Source organism: Helianthus annuus, chromosome 9, assembly GCF_002127325.2.
Source record: "Helianthus annuus cultivar XRQ/B chromosome 9, HanXRQr2.0-SUNRISE, whole genome shotgun sequence".
Taxonomy (NCBI): domain Eukaryota; kingdom Viridiplantae; phylum Streptophyta; class Magnoliopsida; order Asterales; family Asteraceae; genus Helianthus; species Helianthus annuus.
In genome coordinates, this window is record NC_035441.2 from 128,907,754 (window position 1) to 128,928,112 (window position 20,359).

A 20,359-nucleotide genomic window follows, 5' to 3' on the forward strand; every position below is an offset into this window, starting at 1 on the left:
TCCACATCAATCCATGTGTCAGTCCAGAATTTTATCACATTCCCACAGCCAGCTACACCTTTGATCAGCCGGTTGACCTGCACATTATTATTTCTTAAGTCTTTTTCAACCCCCGTAATGTTTTTCCTGACCCCCCCCCCCCCCCAACGCCTGGTTTACACAGAAATTGGGCCTAGTTCCATTCCGAGTGATGGAGGGCCGTAATAATTTTTGACCACATCCTGTGTTGCTCAGTTTTAAAACGCCAGAACCATTTAGCCATTAGCCCCAAATTTGTGTCGCAAAGTGCACCAAAGCCTAAGCCTCCCTTCTTTTTTGAGGCTGTTACTTGTTCCCATTTTACCCAATGGTTAACATTCTTGTCATCATATCCTCTAGAAAAAAAACCTTTTCCTTAGTGACTCCATCTTTTTGATAACCGAAACTGGAACCTTATAAAGGGATATATAGTAAATCGGAAGAGCATCTAGTACTGATTTTAGGACAAATTGGGTTATATAGCAAAGTTTACTTTGTGTATATTTTAGATGTTTGTAGATTGGTGACTGAAGAAGTACATCAACAACATAAGTTATACAAACATGTATGTCACATAGCAACACAAATAATGTAAAAAGTTACAACTACAAATGCTACACAAGTATATATCATTCCTAGAATTGGACACTTAGTTATGAAACACTTATTTTTAACTTTGATGACCGAATTGATAGAAATCAAAGAATATTTACCAACATGAAATAAAAGTAAATTAACATTGTTAATCGATCATGCATTATTCTGTCAGTTTTTCGTATAAAATATAATTTGAACTTAGAAAATTAACCTAGCACTAACCAATGTTGGTGTTTACATTCATTTATCAAAGGCTTTAGGTTTATAACTCATATTAACATACATGTAATTTGTCATCTAAAAAGAAGGTAAAGTAATTCACAATTATGAGTTGAAACTTGAAAGCATATAATGAAAAATTAAAAGGAGTTAAAAGTACCACTCAATCAAAGTTAAGGGTTTCATATGCAAAAATCTATAAAACTCAATTTGGTTAAAATCTAACTTAACTCAAGTTAACTAATATAGCACCCCAACCCCAATCCCTTTAAATATTCTGGTTTTTCACCATCTTTTTTTCATAAACCTCTTCACAATCCTTTCTCTCTCTAAAACTCACCTTCTTTTCTCTCTCTAAAAATATAACTTACGAGAAAACTTAAAAAATGAAGAGAAAATTTGCATCATCATCTTCTTCATCTTCTCAATGCATCAACAACCAGCCACCCATGATCCCCAAAACCAGAAAGAAGAAGAAGAAACAATTTGCTTCTACTACAGAAACTCCTGTGCCCAGAACCTCTAATTTCAGGGGTGTTACCAAGTAATATTTTCTTCAAAAATAGAATTTGAAAAAGTTTGATCAATGTTCTTGAATACAATAGGTTTTTTTTTATTTGTTATAATATTTGATTTTCATGCATGGGAAATTAAACAGGCATAGGATGACTGGAAAATTTGAAGCTCATATATGGGACAAGAAAGCTGAGAACATCAACAAGAAGGGCAAACAAGGTTTGTTTTTTTATAATATATTTATAATAATTTCCATTTTAATTAATTAAGAGACGAATGATCTGCATTATGTGTTCTTTATTTCTTGATTTTAATTTACTTCAATTATGCATTTTCTGACCATGTTTTTTTTTTTTTAATTTGGGATTTTTCAACCCATGTTTCTCCCATGCTGATGTTGCTGCTGATAATGATGATCTAGTTTATTTGGGTAAGCATTCTATCACTCTCTTATGTTTTTTTAATTGGATTTAATTTTTTGTTGAATTAATGAAAATGATTAAAAAGCTTTTATTGGTGTCATAATAAATTTTCAAGATTATTTGTTTAATTTTTCAAGTTTTCTCCATGTGTAAAAAACTTTGTTTTTGCGCGAGACTAAGGTATATCGATTTAACTAATGTGTATCACGTTATATTTTCTAGTCAATTATAATTAATTTATTTACTCGGTCTGCATTTAATATTTTCTAATCATTTTAAAATATACATGAATATTAATTTCACAAATTCACTTTATTTATTGAAACTGAATAAATAAAAAAAGTTACGTATTTTTTTTTACATTATCAATCTCATAATATTCCAATTTGAACACAATGAATATATCAATTTACAACCGCCGTGAATCTTCAAAGGAAATGTTTTGTGGAACTCCAAAAGAAGCTGCATCTCATGATCCTTTCATTGTTTAAAGAGTGTCTTCGATTTTCACCTCACAGATTTCACAATATATTTATTTTATGAGGTTTATGCATTTACAACATTTATTATATCACAAATATAACATTAATAATGTGACCAAAATAGAATGTGAAAACTTGACGTTTTCGGTTTCGTGACATAAAAGCATCGGCGAAGCTTTTAAGGGGCGGGAGGGGATGGTCGACCCCTCGAACTATTCGCTCAGTAGTGGAGAGGATTTAGTTTTCGTATAGAAATTTTTGGGTATATACGTTTTCGACCCCCCGGTTTTATATAAATCTTTAGGTCTGGTGACGTCTTCCCCCCCCCCCCCCCCATCCACCAGTCGAAAATTTCAAGTTTCGCCATTGCATAAAAGCTAGTGATTTCATAAAACTTATGTCATAAATCGAAAGTTTATTTTGTGCCATATTACACATATATATCGTGAGAACGCCTTGAAAAAAAATAATAAATCATAAATTTCCCAATCTTAAAAAAATTGTAATAAAATATATAAATGTAATGACAATTATTTATCACTTCTTTCTCCTAAAATAAAAAACACACACATATGTGTGTGTGAACGATCTAGTTCGAAAGTTCATTTACGTATATAGCTTACACATATATAATTTTTTATTACTTATATATACAAGTATACGATTAAAAATATATATAAACAAATTAGTTTGATAACTTTCATGAAGATGACCTACATATCTTGATGTAAGTAGTCATAACTAAAAAAATGTAAACTATTGATTTATGCAGCAAAAATGATAGTTATCATGTGTGATTTTTTATACGTTAGTATAGTTTATACTTTTTAGATTGTAAACTTGCGGTTATTTATATAATTTCTCCTAATTTTATATAAGGTATAAGGATCGAATACGAATAGATCTTAACATACAAAATACTATTAACGTGAAAAGTAAATAGATCTCTTTTTATTTTATTTTATTTTTTGAATATTTTTTATCATCTATTTAAATATAATGTCTAATTGCAATATATAAAAAAAATAATTATAATTACTTTACAAAAATTGCATAATTACTCTATTAGTGTAAAATCACAATTTTTTTATTCTCAAATTAAAATACGTAATTAATAAGATTGGTAAAAATTTAAAAAAATCTCTCTTTCATTTCTCAATAAGGATATTTTGTATCTTAAGCCTCATTTATACAATAACTTAATCTTTTATGTAAGTTGATCAGAATCTAGCTAAAGTTATTATTATATATAAACTTTTTTTTTTTTTGCTTAGATGCTAATTAATTTTTTTTTAATATAAACATCAAATCAGCAAATTACTATTGCACATTTCTTTGAAATTAGTAATTACTCCCAAAAGATTAATTGTACATAGATTATATATTTTGTACTGAACTTCATTTTGGCCTTCGTTATTATCCCAAAAGATTAATTATACGTATATTATTTATTTTGTACTGAACTTCATTTTGGACTTCGTTATTATATAATTGGTCAGAAGCTCAAAATGTGTGTGTCCATGTGTATAAACTATTGTTTTTTCAATGTCTAACATCATGTGCTTTTGGACATGTGCTTATTTACGTAAACCAACTTGTAGATATATTTATTATTTTTTTTATATTATATGTTATTAATCAGTTCCCTTCATTTAACAATTTAATACTGATGTGCAACAAATATTATTATTTACATTTATCAAAATTCATTAAGTATGTTCCTATGTATATTGATTCAGGGGCATATGTTGAAGAAGAGGCCGCTGCTCGTACTCATGATCTTGCTGCTCTTAAGTATTGGGGACCTGAAACCATCCTTAATTTTGAGGTAAAGAAATTAATAATTGTTTAAATTACACGTGATTGTGATACTTTTATGTAATTTATTATCTATTTACCAATGGAGTGTTGATTTATTGGTAAAGTTAAGCTTTCAATTTGAGATGGAAGGTCTTGGGTTTGAAGTTTCACAGAAGACAGGAATTAAAAAGAAATTTGTCCTTAAAAAAATCATTATCTATTTTTAAATGAGTTAAAATTTGATAAAGAGGCGTTACAAGTACGCAAAGTACTGACGTGGATATTTCATATCGTATATAAAATTATGATTTGCATTTATTGTCGTTAAAAGTTTATAAAGTTTTGTTTAACGTAAGTAATGTGTTTTTTTCTGTTTAAAAATGTTTTTTAATAATTTTTTTATTTTTAAACTAGTGGTTATCTAGTTTTTTACCTTTTTGAAGTTCTCCACTGAACTCACGCTAGTATTATATATAATGTAGGTCTGATTTAAGTTTTGATAATAGTTAGTGAATTCCGTAATTTAAAGGGGATTATTTGTTTTGTAATTTCTTGTACACTTGTAATCATTTTGAATGTAGGTGAATAACTACAAAAATGAAATGGAAGAAATGGAAAAGATGTCCAATGAAGAATACGTAGCTTTTTTGAGAAGGAAAAGTAGTGGATTTTCAAGAGGAACATCCAAATACCGAGGAGTAGCAAGGTAACTAAATCCGTTTCATACTGATACTTTTTTTTTTAACAGCAACAACTCTATATATATATACACGTTTCATAGTGATACTACTAGTTTAAAAATACAAATGCAAATTCATAACCAAAACACAAATGTGTGTTAGTGTGTACAAGTTAATTACTTTGAAAATACAAGAATATCTTTTGAAAAAAGTGAATCAAGTAAAATTTTAACCCGATAACATGATAGGTTGACAAGTTTAGTCTATTTAGCTAAACGTATTTGTAAATTTGACCCCAACCCCTACCTTTATGCTAAATATAATTACATAAAGTTGTGAGATCCATGTTAAATTAGTGTTATGTTTCATATCTTGTTGGAAACTCATACACTTGCCCATTACTACATACGCACCATATAAATTTAGTTTTATTATTATTTTTTGAACGGTTAGTTTCTTTTTTAGTGACCCAATGTCACACTGTCTAATCGGCGGCTCTAGCCAAGTCTGCCCAGACTTACGTTGTCTTAACCGGGCACGCGTTGGGTTGGCCAGACTTGGTTACGGCGTTCCCCCAGAAACCGTACTGCCTCCACACGAGTTGTCTCGCTGAAGTAACAACCAGATGAAAACCGGGTGCGGCTCAGGATCGAACCCCCCTCGATGGGTTTGTCACCATCATTGCCCAATATCCACCCAAATATGACGCAAATGGGAATTGAACTTGAGTCTCAATTGGAAAACTCAAACATCCTACCACTAGGCCACAAGTGGGGGATTTAGTTTTATTATTATTACTCAACATTATATATAGAGATATAATTTTAACATTTTTATAGTTTTACTTGTAAAATGATAATTCCCTGTCAAAATATGCTTAATTGGTTAAAAAATAGTAGAGAATACGATGAAACACAGAGAGTACAGGTAATCTCTATAATCATACTAGAAATATATGTTAATTCATACAAATATGGAGCAAGTTATAAAATATAAAATTATCAAAGTAATCACATCATGACCATGTCTTACAATTAGCAAACTAAGGGGCTGTTTGGCAAGTGCTGAACCAGTAAGTGCTGAACCAGTAAGAGGTCTGAATGGGTAAGAGGCTCTGAACCAGTAAGTGCTGAACCATTAAGAGCTGTTTGGTTGTATCTCTGAATGACTGTGCAGAATAACTATTTTACCCCTCTGAACTATTATGTGCTGAATGAAATGTATCTGTTTGGCAAGAGCTCTGAATAGTGTACAGATTGATGAAAAATTATGGATTTAAAGCACCTCAATCATACCAATAACCATTCACATAGCGAAAAATTATGGATTTAAACCACCTCAATCATACCAATAACCATTCACATAGCGAAAACATGTTTCTTTTTTCAGCATACAACATAACCATTCACAAAGAAAACTTGTATCTTTTTTCAACATACAACATAACCACAATCAAACATACAACACAAAGAAAACATGTATCTTTTTTCAACATACAACATAACCACAATCAACATACAACATAAAGTAAATATGTATATTTTTTCAACATACAACATAACCATTCACAATCATACCAATTAGCCAATATTTCTAATGTAACAACTAATAATAATTAACATATAACATAACCATTCTACATATAACATCAATCAACATAATAATGAGTAAAATATTAAAAAAAAATCAGAAAAAACTAATAAAAAAATCAGAAAAATAAACATATCCATAAAAAAAACCAAATCAAACTTAACCACATCATAATAATGAGTACATTAAATTAAAAATCAGTTTAATAGAAAAAAAAACGAGCAAGAAACGAACCTGGGTAGAGGAGCGACCGGCGGGAGGTTGTGAGGAGGAGGAGGAGGCGGCGACCGGGTGTAGGTTGTGAGGAGGAGGAGGAGGAGGCGCCGAGCGGGAGGTGGTCAGGAGAGGGATGGAGGCGGCCGGAGGGAGGAGGAGGGCGGCGCTCGGTTGCGAGGAGAGGGAGGAGGAGGGCGGCTCTCGGTGGTGAGGAGACGGAGGAGGAGGGCGGCGGGAGGTGGTCAGGAGAGGGATGGGGGCTGAGGTGGTGTTGATGAGAGGAGAAAGGGGGAAATGGTGAACCCTAGTTTTGGATACAGAGAAAGAAGGAAAAGGGTATCCAGAGTCTTTTTTTTCTTTCAGCAACTTCTTATCACTGTATGGTTAAACACTGAATGGTACCATTAAGAGGTTGGTATTTTGCCAACCAAACAGGTAACCTCTGTCCGAATAAGAGGAGAACCTCTTAATGAATCATTAAGAGGGTTGCCAAATAGCCCCTAAGAGTCGGTATGCAGAAGAGTTTTGGACAATTAAATATCTAGTTCCGATTTTGTATAATCATCCTAATAATTTAAATTTATAATAAAATGAACGTGATTATTATATGTTTGAACATTAAATAATTGTCTTCAAGGGTAAGCTAGGTAGCATAGTAGTGTATTCCTTAACTAAGTAATTGTAGGTTCAAATTCTATAAAGAAGAGTGATGATTTTAACCATTAAAAAAAGTCATAATTTTGATATGTTTAAACGTGATCCATGTGCACAGTTATCATAAAATAAACATTTCAAACTAAAGAAATAATTTATGAGTAAGATTCAGCATACTTTTTTTAAAGCAATAAAGATCAATTGGGATAAATTTTTTCTTTACAAATTCATCGATCCGAAAGTTTTACGCTTACAAAATGTTACAAAAATAGGCAAAAGATCAAATACAAATAATCTTAACATACTAAACATACAAATTGAAGGAAAACCCAAAAAGACAAGGTGGCATTTTTGTAATTACTACCAACTATCAAAGTTACAACCAAAAATACCTAAAAAAACACAAATTTTTTTTTTAACATTTTTTATTAAAAAATCGCTACATTTCGTTAGCAAAAAAAAAAAAAAAAAAAAAATTTTTTTTTTTTTTTTTTGCTGCTACTAAAAGTAGCGATTTTTTAATAAAAAAATGTTAAAAAAATAAAATAAAATAATTTGTGTGTTTTTTTTTTATTTTTTTAGGTTTTTTGGGGGGTTTAGTTTTTAGCATTTTAGCTTGGGGGGGGGGGGGTTAGGTTTTTTTAGGTTTTTGGGGGTTGGGGGGGGGGGGGGTTTAGGGTTTTTTTTAGGTTTTTGGGGGGTGGGGGGGTTAGGTTTTTTTAGGTTTTTGGGGGGGTGGGGGGGGTAGGTTTTTTTAGGTTTTTGGGGGGTGGGGGGGGTGGGGGGTTTAGGTTTTTTTTGGGGGTGGGGGGAGTGGTTAGGTTTTTTTAGGTATATTTGTAGAGTAACTTTGATAGTTATTAATAATTACAAAAATGCCACCTTGTCTTTTTGAGTTTTCCTTCAATTTGTATGTTTAGTATGTTAAGATTATTTGTACAAGAACTTTACCCTACAAAAATAATCCTTTTCTTTTCACCAAAATATGTTTTCTTATGAAAAACTAACTTGAATGTAATTTTATTGTTCCTTTGAAGCATAACTTGAATTAGTTAATATATTAACTATTTAATCTTTTTTTATTGAAGCTTCTTTGAAGTGTATGATTTTCTTTACCAACGATTAAAAAGATTCTTCAGAACCCTATAGAGTTTTTCGATTCACATGATTTTCTTTACCAACCATTAAAAAGAAGTTTCAGAACCCTCGGGAGTTTTTCGATTCACAGTTTTTCAAAGGTAAAATCGTCTAAAATTAACAAATACTGTAACTTAAATGTGTAAAGGGTGAGTGGCGGATCTAGACCAAAATTTTAGGGTAACGTTCAATTTTTTTTTACCGTACATCATGCAATATAAATGAAACATTAGTAGAAACACGATAATAAATAAATTTAAACAAATACATAATAGATTTCTCCTATTCGGTTTTTGAAAGCTTGAAATTGAGCTGTTACATCATCTTCTTTTACTTTATCAAAAGTTTTTCTTTTGACCACACAGATTAGAGCATTGTTTAGATACTCCTCAACCATTCAATTGCGTAAATCCGTCTTGATAAACTTAATTTTAGTAAAACATCTTTCAATGGTTGTGGTCGCAACCGGTAAAACCAATGCTAGCTTCAATGTTCGATAAACCCAAGGAAAAGTATTATGTTTTCCGGTTTCAACCATTACACGAGCAAGGTCATACAATCCATTCAACTTTGCAAATGTATCATCTTTTTAAAGTGTGATAAAAGATCGTAATTAATCATTCAATTGCACATAAAATTATTAACCTTAATCAGTTACACAAACCCTAATCAATTTACACATAAACCCTTAAAGGAATGAGCTTTGAATAATTGTATTATATTGTAGGGTTGGGCTTTTAATTAGGTTGGAATTTTAATTAAACTTTCAGAAAATAAGGGTGTTGTGTTATTGACAATGGCGAAACCAGAACTTTATAACTAAGTGTCGAAATATTTTACATTCTCAAGCGAATGTTGGTTAGTTTTAACTAAAACTCTATGTCTTATATACATGAGAACGTTTTTATCAAGATATCAATGATATATTTATGTGATTAAAATTGTTGATTATAAAAGAACCGTAAAACTATATAATGATAATAAATTAAAAAAGGCAAAATTAAACAAAAAAATTAAAATATTTTGTATTAGGTTAAATTAAATTATTAAGTAATAGGCATAAAAATGTAAACATAAAGAAGTATTTTTTTTTTTACTATGATAAAAGAACCATAAAACTATATAATGATAATAAATTAAAAAAAGAAAAAATCAAACATAAAAAATTAAAATCTTTTGTATTAGGTTACATAAATTATTAAATAACTAGGTTTGTTCTCGTCGCGCGTTGCGACGAAAACAGAGCAATGATAATGTAAAACAAACGTTATTCGAAAAAGAAAAATGTTGTTTAGAAAGTCAAACCGTCAAAATTAGTCCAGTTTATCATTGTACCCTGAAACGATACCAGCAAATACTCTATTTTGAATGCAACTTCATTTTTAACAAAACTTAAACCAGAATATTGCGATAACAAAATTAAAATCAACTACGTACTTAAGGTTTTTGAGAAAATAATTAACTAACATAAGCTATTACAGAAATAATTGATAAAGAAAATATGATTTAATAAAAAAAACTTACTAAAACATAAAATACATGATAAAGGAAATATAGGTTTAAAAGGGGAAAAAAGTAAATTATCAAAGAAATATTAAATTAATTGATAAAAAAATATAATTTGATAAAAAATATATATAAAACACGTGATAAAGGTTTAAGAAAGAAAAAAATAAACATATGTTAAAAGGTAAAAGTATTATAATATTTAAAAAACTATATATTATTATAATTTAATTCACTATTCATTCATGTTCCTTTATAAACAATATAAAATATAAAATATAAAATATAAAATATAAAATATAAAATATAAAATATAAAATATAAAATATAATATAAAATATAAAACTAGTGGGGTTTTCCCCGCGCTATGAGGCGGTAACTCAGTTAGTATCAGTTCGGTTGGGTTCGTTTTAATACCGGCATTCGCTATAGTAACTGAAAATGAAAACTAAAGAAATACAGTCGTGATATGCTCAAAAGGATATCGACGCATCTTTTACGTCAATCAAAAAACTTAAAAACAAATACATGTTTCTGATATTGCCGATATCGGTATCGATGTTATTTGGTCAAAATCGATTAAATTCGTCACATATCGAGACTCGTATAGTTTACAATAAAAATGCATTTTTATATTGTTATCGACACTCATATAATATACAATTAATAAAAAAGTTGTTTTGAATACAAAAAATGTAATACTATACATCGCCGGTTTCGGTTCTATTTGGTATGATAGCGGCACGATATCCATTTTATGAAAATTTATATTACAATGTTTAAAAAGTACAGTTACAGAGTTAGATTAAAAAAACTAACATGAGTAAGTTATTAAAAAAATAAACTAAATGATAAATAATCTTTTATTAAAAAACTAAAAAAGAATATTTAAAAAACTCAAAACACTATTCATCGCCAATTCAAATTAATATGTATAATAGGCGGAAGTATTTTTTTACTATGACTGAAATTTGGTCTGTGAAATTTATTTTTTTACCTTTTACATTAAAAACTCAAATAAAAGATTTCATTTTCAGGTTTAAAAGTATGACTATTAACTTTTACAAAAGGCCCACTTCATCATATTAGGTTAGGCCTTTTTTCGTTTCTTTTTCTTCTTGTTACCATTTATATTGAGCGATTGCTGCTGCAACGATTGCCGGTGCAGGCGTCTACCGAACAGGCTCCATTTATTCGAACTTCAGTCTGATTCCGCCGATGACTAGAGAGAAGGGGTAGCACAATATATTTTTATGGGCAGCGAAATATGAAAAACATCCAAAATATAATTTTTCTTACACTTACAGAGATAAGTTGAGGGGTAGCAGGGGCTAACCCTGCTTCAAAGGCAGAACCGCCCAATACACTTTCTCTTGCATAATAGAACACAAATTGCAATTTTAATAGTTAAAGATTTACTAATTAAACAAAACTTACATGGACCTACCGGTATGCGTATTTAGCAGAAAGAGAAAGAATGACAAATACAGTAGAAACTCGATAAATTAATACTCGATTATTTAATAAACTCTCTAAGATAATATTTTTTTTGCCGGTTCCGACTCGGGGATAGGGTGCTAAATTAATAATTCGCTAAAATTATAAGATAATACATTTTTGATAATTTCTTTATACCCTATATAAAATATAAATTAATAATTCCTTATATATAGCATATTACATTCTTGCAATTGCTTTTGAGTGAGACTTGGATTATCCTTGTTGTGCTTGCATAATGCTCTTCGAATCTCGTCTGTCATTGTTGTTTTTTTCACACCTTTAAGATGGGAAGCCATGTTGTGTGTATGATTTGTTTGTGTTAACCTATTTTGATCTTGTATTTATATAGAAAATATTTTTAATGTCCATAAAGTGATACATTGAACACAAGAAGCATAATAAGGTGGGAGATTGAAGGTTTCTTTCAAATTGGGCCGTTCATTTGATATACATGCATTGCATACAATAATTAAGTGGAAGCTTGAAAGGTGTTTGTAAACGAAGTATTCTACTATAAATTAATAAAATATTAATTAATATATAAATGAATAATTATTAATTTATCGATTAATTAATAACTTTTTTAATTAATAAATTTTGATGGTGCCAAGTGTATTATTTTATATAGAGTTTCTACTGTAATTAAACTAAACTATGAGTGGTAAACTATAATATAGTTGTATATCATTATATAGGTGCCATTCCAGCTATAGCTGGGTGGTAGAGACTCTTGCCTCTTGGAGAAATGACCAGGGTTCAAATCCTGGCATGGAGCACTAATGCCTTAGAAACTTCAAATAACTTTTCTATGCTAACCAACCACTAGCGCATCCAGAGCCATCTCTGAAAATCACATAAAAAGAAAAAAACAAACAAAAAATTGGCCTGTGCGAGATAAAAAAAATTGGGTCCTGTTCACAAATCTTCATACATTTAAATAATCAAAGTCTAAACATAAATTTCTATGGCGAATTGTGCCACAAAGAAAAGGAAAAGAGAAAGAAAGCTACTTGGAAATAGAAAAAGTGGATTAAAACCTAAAAGAATGGGTTGATCAAAGCCCAAACACAAGTAGACAAGGACTTAAAGCAGAGAAACGGAAAAAAAATGAGTGTAGAACATGTCTCGAACTTTGGTTTGTTCTGTGGAATAATTGCGCTAAGCCAACAGACTATTAATCCTTTTTGTGTTTAAATTGCTGCTAAAAACTATATATAAACAAAACATATATAAAAAAATAAAGTTATGGGCCCCTTGGGTGTGTGGGCCCTATCCGGTGGCCCACTGTGCAATTGGCCCAAGCCGGCCCTTCGCATCCACTAACCCATTACACAATCATTTTGTAAGATACCATAATATTTTTCTAGGTGGGTTAATAAAAAAATGTTAGCATCTGAGTTTCTTTTTATTGTGTTTGTTTAACAATAATGAAGATGAAACAGAGATTAATTGCAACGGAAATATGAAATAAACTTTTAACACACAATCAATGAGAGAATAAGTTTAAGCAAACATGTTTGACATGAAATCGAATGATTGTATTTATTACAATACTCAATAACAATGCATGCATGCACAAATCTCCCCCCCAGCCTGAGCTCACTTGATTCATCGTACATAATGACTTGGTGAAGAAGAGAGCTAATAGAACAATACAGAATACTGTTCTATTTATAGTACAGAACAACCACTGAGGATCTTCGGCTGACGTCACAATGAAAGTGACATCTAACCTCCTAACAACCTCTAACAACTGACCTATACAACGACTGATGTCTAACTACTGATAACAATAAACAAATACAAAACAAGACTAAACTACCGATTCTTCATTCCACTGTTGTAGTTTCAGCAGTGCTTTGGTCTTAGAGCAGTACTTGAGACATAACAGTAGATTGAGCTTCAATACTTTGACTTCATCAGTTCTTCTTTAGGTCAGCAGTAGTTGTGAAGAGCAGTGCTTTGAGTCATCAGATGTTAGGGCCACTTTCAAGGGGAAAGATAAGTACAAACAACTGCTTATTCTGAATCCACTGCTCTGAATCAATTTTGGTTTTATCAACTGTTCCTTTATAATGTTCAATCCCAACAAAAAATAACCATTCACCAACCTTTAACTTGCATAAATAGTTAAGTATAGTTCTCCTAGTTTCTTTTTAACGGTGAACTTCATGTATAAGGTTACCACACTCTCTAAATCGGAGAGCCCCCATATTGCTTCACTCTGGCCAGGCTATGTTGTCTTAACCGGGCCCATGTTGGCTTCAAAGTTTGGTTTTTTTGGTTATTCCCCCGGGAAACCTTACCACTGACTGTCACTTGACAGTCGTTGTGCCACCGCAAGAGCATAACTCTCTAGCGTAATACACAGTGGGACGAAAACCCGGTTGGGCTCGTGAAGTGAACTGACAACCTCACACAAGGCCTAGTTCAAATCATTCATTGCCTATATCCACCCATTTCACACAAGTGAGAATTGAACTTGAGTCTTTATTGGATAACCCAAGCCTCTTACCAGTAGGCCACAAGTATTTGTTTACAAGTCAGTCTTCATATACACTTAAGACAAATTATTGTATACATTGATGAATACATACCCAACCACTAACCTTTACAAGGACAACTTGCAGGAAATTGGTAACTTATGCATACACATAGCTTTCCAAAAGTCGTTGTACAATATAACTAATATATCTTGTTACTTTTGTATTAGACTAGAAGTTAGTACAACAATAGTCTAAGCACAACCACATGTATGAAGACGGTTTCTAATCACTCAATTCTAAACATACAACAGAAAAAAAAAATTGAAATTGAACCCATAAAAAAAATGAATATGTGATGTGTTTTCTTGACAAAATATCCTGTTTAGTTTGTAAAGTTGTTAAAGAAATTGGAAGGTGGTGGTGATAGTGGTGATAGTGGTGGTAGGGGTAACAAAGGTGGTTATGGCGGCATCGACGATGGCTGTTGTGGTGGTGAGAGAGAGGGATGGAGAGCAAGATTTGAGTTCCTTTGGTTGAATTGCTTCAAATTATGTATGAAATGTTGAATACATATGCTTGAAGAAATTTGAGGAATATTCATTACAGTTTGAGTTCTCTTCATTGTTCAATAAACATAAACATGTTCTCTCTTGAATTTCATATTTCAAATGAGTTCTAGTTTATTGAATTTGACCTTACTATATCTCACACTTTAAACAATGTTAAATAACCCTAACTTTTTACAACTAACTAGAGTAACTTTCTACAAACGAGTTGCAAACAAAACACGCAACAATATGATCTCTCTAAATAAGACCATCCAATGCAACTAGAACATATTGAAGTGTTATTTTACATGTAGGCTAATGCTTGTAAATGAAAATTTTAAATCGTGGCTAATTAGATTGGGATTATCCTAGCGATTTTACTGGATATCAGAGCTTATTATTATTATTATTATTATTTGAAAGGCAAACTGTATATTAACCAACCTGATTAGCAAATCGCCAAAAACACAAAGAAAGTTACATGGGTTTTTAAGCTCCCTACCGGATCAAAACTGCACTTGGAATTACAAGAAGAAAACCAAAGAAAAGAAATCGAAATAACCGAATTGAAAAGACTTTCTTTGTACTCATTTTGCCGACCGAACAATTTTTTGTTTCGAAATCTCCAATGGTCCACCAAGTCAAAGCTTGTTATTTCACGTATGATATTCAAAAACATGCTTACTAAACTAAGAGAAACCACCCAAAAGATAAACATCATATCATGTGGAAAGTAAAATGGTTAAGGTAAACAGGAATCTAATAAATTACATATTTTGCTTTTTGTAGGCATCATGGTAGTAACGGAAAGTGGGAAGCACGAATAGGACGTGTCAATGGAAACAAATACGTATACTTGGGAACTTTCGGTATGTATATTTTCTCATCCTTATTTAGAATAATATTCTTACATTGACTCTATAGAATCAATGGTACATGTAACGTTTTATAATTTATAAATTTCAACTGTAAAAAAAGTTGTTATTTAGAATTAATTGGTCGCACAAATGAGGGGTATGAGACAATAGAATTATATTTAGGTCCTAAAAGAAAGAGAATTTTCATGATGACTTGGGAAATACTATTGTGATACATGATTATATAGCATATTTAAACTAATGTGACATCTTGGAGGTGAGATAAAACTTAGAGACCACAAGGTTCTGAGTTCGATTTTCACAAGGGGGTTTTCCCAGATTTATTGGGTTTCCTCCTGAATTGGTGTATAGGCATTATAGCCTAGTGGAGATGGATATGATCGGTTAGTTCTGCTGATGACACAATAATACTCCAGTGTTCTATCAGTGATCCAAATTTGTTAGTTCAAAAATTTCTTTTTAACTAATGTGATACATGATTACATAGCATATTTAAACTAATTTTTGTTTGATAGTGAGACAGTGAGTAAACTAACATTATGTATATACATATATTTTTTGGTCTTTCTATTGCTAACTTATTTCTACTTACCCATCATGGTGCAAAATCCCCCATTACTTCCACTCTGATCTAAGATTTCAATAATTTTATGAGAATTAACATAAACTCACTTAGGTTGAGGGGTGTGAGAATGGTGGTTTGGGTCATGGATTGCCACATGGGACATGATTCGCGTGGTAAACCACCCCCTCTTAATCCATACGTGGTGAACATGGATTTATCCACACCGACCATGAGCTTACTTGAATAAATTGAAGGAATTGGATTGGAGGTGGAGGATAGTGGATCATTAAATATAAATTATAGTGATAATCCAGCCAGAAGATGATTGTATTTTCTTATGAGACGTAGATTATAAGGATAATTTGAAGAAATGAGCATAATGTGTCGTATTCATAATACACAAACTTATTTTCTTTTTATAATGCTTATCCAAGTTTCAATAATTTTAGTTCAGAAATCTTAGTAATCACAATCACACGCAAGTATACCTAGCATAAAAGAGCATAGCAAACTTATAAGAAACGATATTAACGATATCAAGGAATGATGCAACATACCACTTACTAGGATTTTGAACTATCGATCTAACATATGGTGAAATACTGAAATGTCGATGATTGCATTAAAATTGTTTGATTATTATTTTCAATGCATGAAAGTTTAAAAAAAAAAAACATACAATGATTTTAAACACCTTTAAAATCCTCCACAAATGATGCAAGTATAAGAAATTTCAAGAAATTAGCAAACTTTGAAACTAGTTATTAACAGAAGTTGGTGATGTGGATCACCGAACCAACTACAAGTATCCACTCCGGATCCTAGTGATGCTAGACTTTCAACCCAAGTAAAAGTTGTGTATGAGAACTTGGAATAATTCTTCCTAGAAACATTTCTCCCATAGAATATTAATAAAACTAGAATGAAAACCCACCTTAGCTTAATTTTTTTGAAAACTCTTACTAAACACATGTGTTACAGTACTATCTAAAACAATGTACTTTTTGTAAAAAAATTAGAACATGTAATATACATGTTTTTTAGTGTTTTGGGCACAAACAAAACACTTATTAAAAGAATAAAAAAAAAGTTTCATATGTTACAAAACGTTAAAAAAAAAGTTTCATATGTTACAAAACGTTATTGTTATAAAGATAATGTTATACACCTGTTACATTGGAATTTTCTTTACTTAAAAAAATCATTTCAACGCTTTTTTTCTTTTTTTTTAGCCAAAAACTCTTGCTAATATGTGTATTATGTTCCATAAAATTTTCATAAAAAATACGTTATTTTAGATAGTGTAACAATAAATAAAATAAAATTTTCCTTCCTTAATGTTTCTATACATATTAAGATGTAGACCGAAAAAACGATAAAATATAAGGAAGTTGTCACCTACCTCCATCAGATGTAGACAGAAAAAACGATAAAATATAAGAAAGTTGCCACCTACTCCACCAATGATAAACCCAATACTATTCCTCAAGTGTTCCCTTAAATAGTTATATACATATCATGTAAGTAAAACACCCTAAAAATGCAACAAACATTCTACCACTTAGAGCGAATTGCATATGATCTCTATACGCTCATGAGTTCTGAACAATGAAGCCAAAGAACCTATGACCTCTTGGTGGAGAAATGAGTTTATAGAATTTTGGTATCCAAATATGGAACCACGAGGAAGATACATATTATCTTTATTTCGAAACCCTATTTTTTTAATCCAAAATATCCTCATATGGTCATATATAAGCTTAAGTATCTTTAATATGTATATTTATTGTATATATGCATGTGTGTAGATATATATATAAACATTTGCAAGTGATTTTCCTAAACCTCCTAATCCAAAAAGAATCGTGGATATAATCTGAATTTTGGGTACTTGTTGAAACTAGTAAATGAAAATGAAAATTTGAATTATATTTTTTTTCTAACGGCTTTAATTTAATCACCATCAATATAGCCATACATATCACTATGCCCTTTGTAAACTGCATACCACCAATGTACACAATCCAAAGTTTTCATAAACATATTTTTGTTACACAATAAATTTAGCTTTACCTAATATATCTTGCAAATCTATAACAATATCAAAATATGATAAGGATAACATCTAAACTTAATAAAAAAAGGTTGAACAGAAAAAAAAAAGTAATATTTTTCTACAAAATAAATAGTGTTTTCGCCTTTTTAAAAGAAATTATTTTTTAAATATTTTTTTCTAGTGCATCTTAAGATATTAATCAATTTTTAACTTTTTATATTAATGTTTTAGTCACAGAAGAGGATGCTGCTAAAGCATATGACAAGGCAGCAATAAAGTACCGTGGAGAATTTGCTGTTACCAACTTTCATATCAGCTGTTATTCTGAAAACATGGATTCTTCTCCTATCAAATCTGCACCATCAAAAGAAAATCTAGATGATGCCATAACATCCAAAGAACAAGAAGATGAAGGGTTGTTGCTTGAGATGCAAAATCTCCAATTTGAGCAAGATAATCCTTGGAGCTTGAGTATGGAGTTTGGAGATCAGTTGGATTTATTTAATGATAATGACTCAGAGGTTAACATGGACTCGATATTTAGCAAGTCGGCCTCCAACAACAATGGTTGTGGGGCGTCGAGTTCATCTCCTTTGTTTTCCTCATCCTCAAGGATGGATATTGGAGTTTAGGATTCGGCATTTGAAACTTTTCGAGGAGTTCGTGTTGGGGAGTAAGGCTGGACTTTTTTCGGCTTTTTTAGGATCAACCAACTTCAAGAAAACACCAAGCTGAGGTGAAGTTAGATACAAATAGAATACATATGTTTGCTACAATAGATGAGTGAGAACTAAAGGGATAAAGCCCCCAATCACTCACAATTATGACATCTTCTGCATCTTATTGAACTTTTCTACAATGTTGGTTTGTTTTAAACTTGTTGGTTATTATTTTTTATCGCTCTTAGGCCCGTAATAGGTTTCTAGGTCTTGTTTGGGTTTGTTTCCTATATATTGAGGTTTCCCCTTAATAGTTTATTCATTCAGTAATATTATTAATTCCGTTTAAATGGTATCAGAGCTAAGGCTCTCGGTACAAACCCTAGCCGCTACTTCTACTTTCCGCTTTCGAATCACATATTGTTCATCGTGTACGCTGATACTGCTCCGCGAGTAGTGTTCATCGTGTTGCTGTTCATCAGTGGTATTGTTCACGCAAGCACTGTTTACCTGTCAGAATTCTTGTCTGAACCCTGTGGTGTTAGTTTTCTGGTCCGGAAGGTTTTTTTGAGTTTCCATCTTTTTCGGTTTGTATTTTGGTTATGTTCCTGTCTATTCAGATTTTTGTTTCAAAGGGAGACTGCAAGAAGAAGAATGAGACTACTATTGTTCCAAGCATAATCAATTATGCTTATGTTTTACGCCTCCTTGTGAAACTTGAACCCAGTAATTGGAGCCCGGGGAGCCTTTTTGTTCAAAAAGTCTTGCAAGCGTCGTCAAGGAAGACCATTTTGACTAAATATCCTCCTGATCCAATTCTTGGGAGTGGCGTATTGATGACAATGGGAATGTGGGACCATTTTCATGGAGCCACAGAACTCACTATTGCTCAAAATGTTCCCACTATGAAAGGAATTCTATGGAGCCACAAATACTTGCTATTGTTCAAAACTTTCCAACTATGAAAGGAATGTGGGACTATTTTTCTTCATCCTTCTCAATGAATGAATCTTTGTCATATGCATATTATATGGTCCAAGCCTACAGTAGGGTTGAGCAAGGTGATTCTACTTCACTGATTACTTTACCCGATTCTCAACACTTCAAAACAAACTACGTGCTTTGTACCCTCCAACTACTGACTTAAAGGTCTAGGAGGAACGCAACACTAAGATGGATGTTATGATGTTCATTGTTGGTTTATCATCCAAGTGCTCCATTGCTCGACCCATCTGAGCAACTCGACCACCATCTCCTCTGTAGCATTCACATATCATCTTCTATGAGAGATGTACTGTTTTGACATGGTTGTTGGATATACTAACACATCTGCCATGCACACAATTACTAGTGTATCTATGGGTAAGGGTACTGAACTAGGCTCTCAAATGGCCTATAGGAAAGGTGTTGGAAGAAGTAATGTTATTACATGTCACTTTTGAAAGCAAGAGCGACACACAAAGTGGAATTGCCTAAATCGTCCTCCTGGATCTCAGCCACCTCCCCATACTGACCAGACTATTGTTGCTCCCACTTACATGCTTAGCTAGGAGGAGTACAATAGAATCCAAGAGTTGTTGATCTCTCAGTCGACGACTGATCCCAATCCACAAGTTAACACAACTCATTTTGAAAATAAGGATGAATCGAATGATTGGAACCGTTTTTTAATCCAACACCTGATGTTGTATCTTGTTGTTCCTGTTTCTGTATGTTTGTTGTCTTGTTCTTGTTGCCTGTCTGATGTCTGTATATCTGCCATCTTGTTCTTACAAGTATCCTGATGTTGATCATATTTCCTGTTGTCCTAATATTATTTTTGGTTATGTT

The 20,359-nt window shown here is 31.7% G+C and overlaps 1 protein-coding gene and 1 long non-coding RNA gene across 2 annotated transcripts; one reads left to right on the forward strand and one right to left on the reverse strand.

Annotated features, from left to right (window-relative positions):
* Positions 1-1,158: 1,158 nt before the first annotated feature.
* Positions 1,159-19,494, forward strand: LOC110933824 (AP2-like ethylene-responsive transcription factor At1g16060). The gene is made up of 8 exons (XM_022177028.2): positions 1,159-1,378; positions 1,493-1,569; positions 1,772-1,780; positions 3,994-4,082; positions 4,636-4,760; positions 15,161-15,240; positions 18,102-18,391; positions 19,150-19,494. The coding sequence occupies exons 1-8, from the start codon at positions 1,221-1,223 to the stop codon at positions 19,492-19,494; spliced, it is 1,173 nt and encodes a 390-aa protein (XP_022032720.1). The 5' UTR covers positions 1,159-1,220.
* On the reverse strand, positions 5,657-6,960 carry LOC110937118. Its single transcript, XR_002590539.2, has 2 exons — positions 6,559-6,960; positions 5,657-5,974 (listed from the first exon to the last, which is right to left on the reverse strand). It is a non-coding gene; the product is annotated as an uncharacterized LOC110937118 (long non-coding RNA).
* Positions 19,495-20,359: the final 865 nt, after the last annotated feature.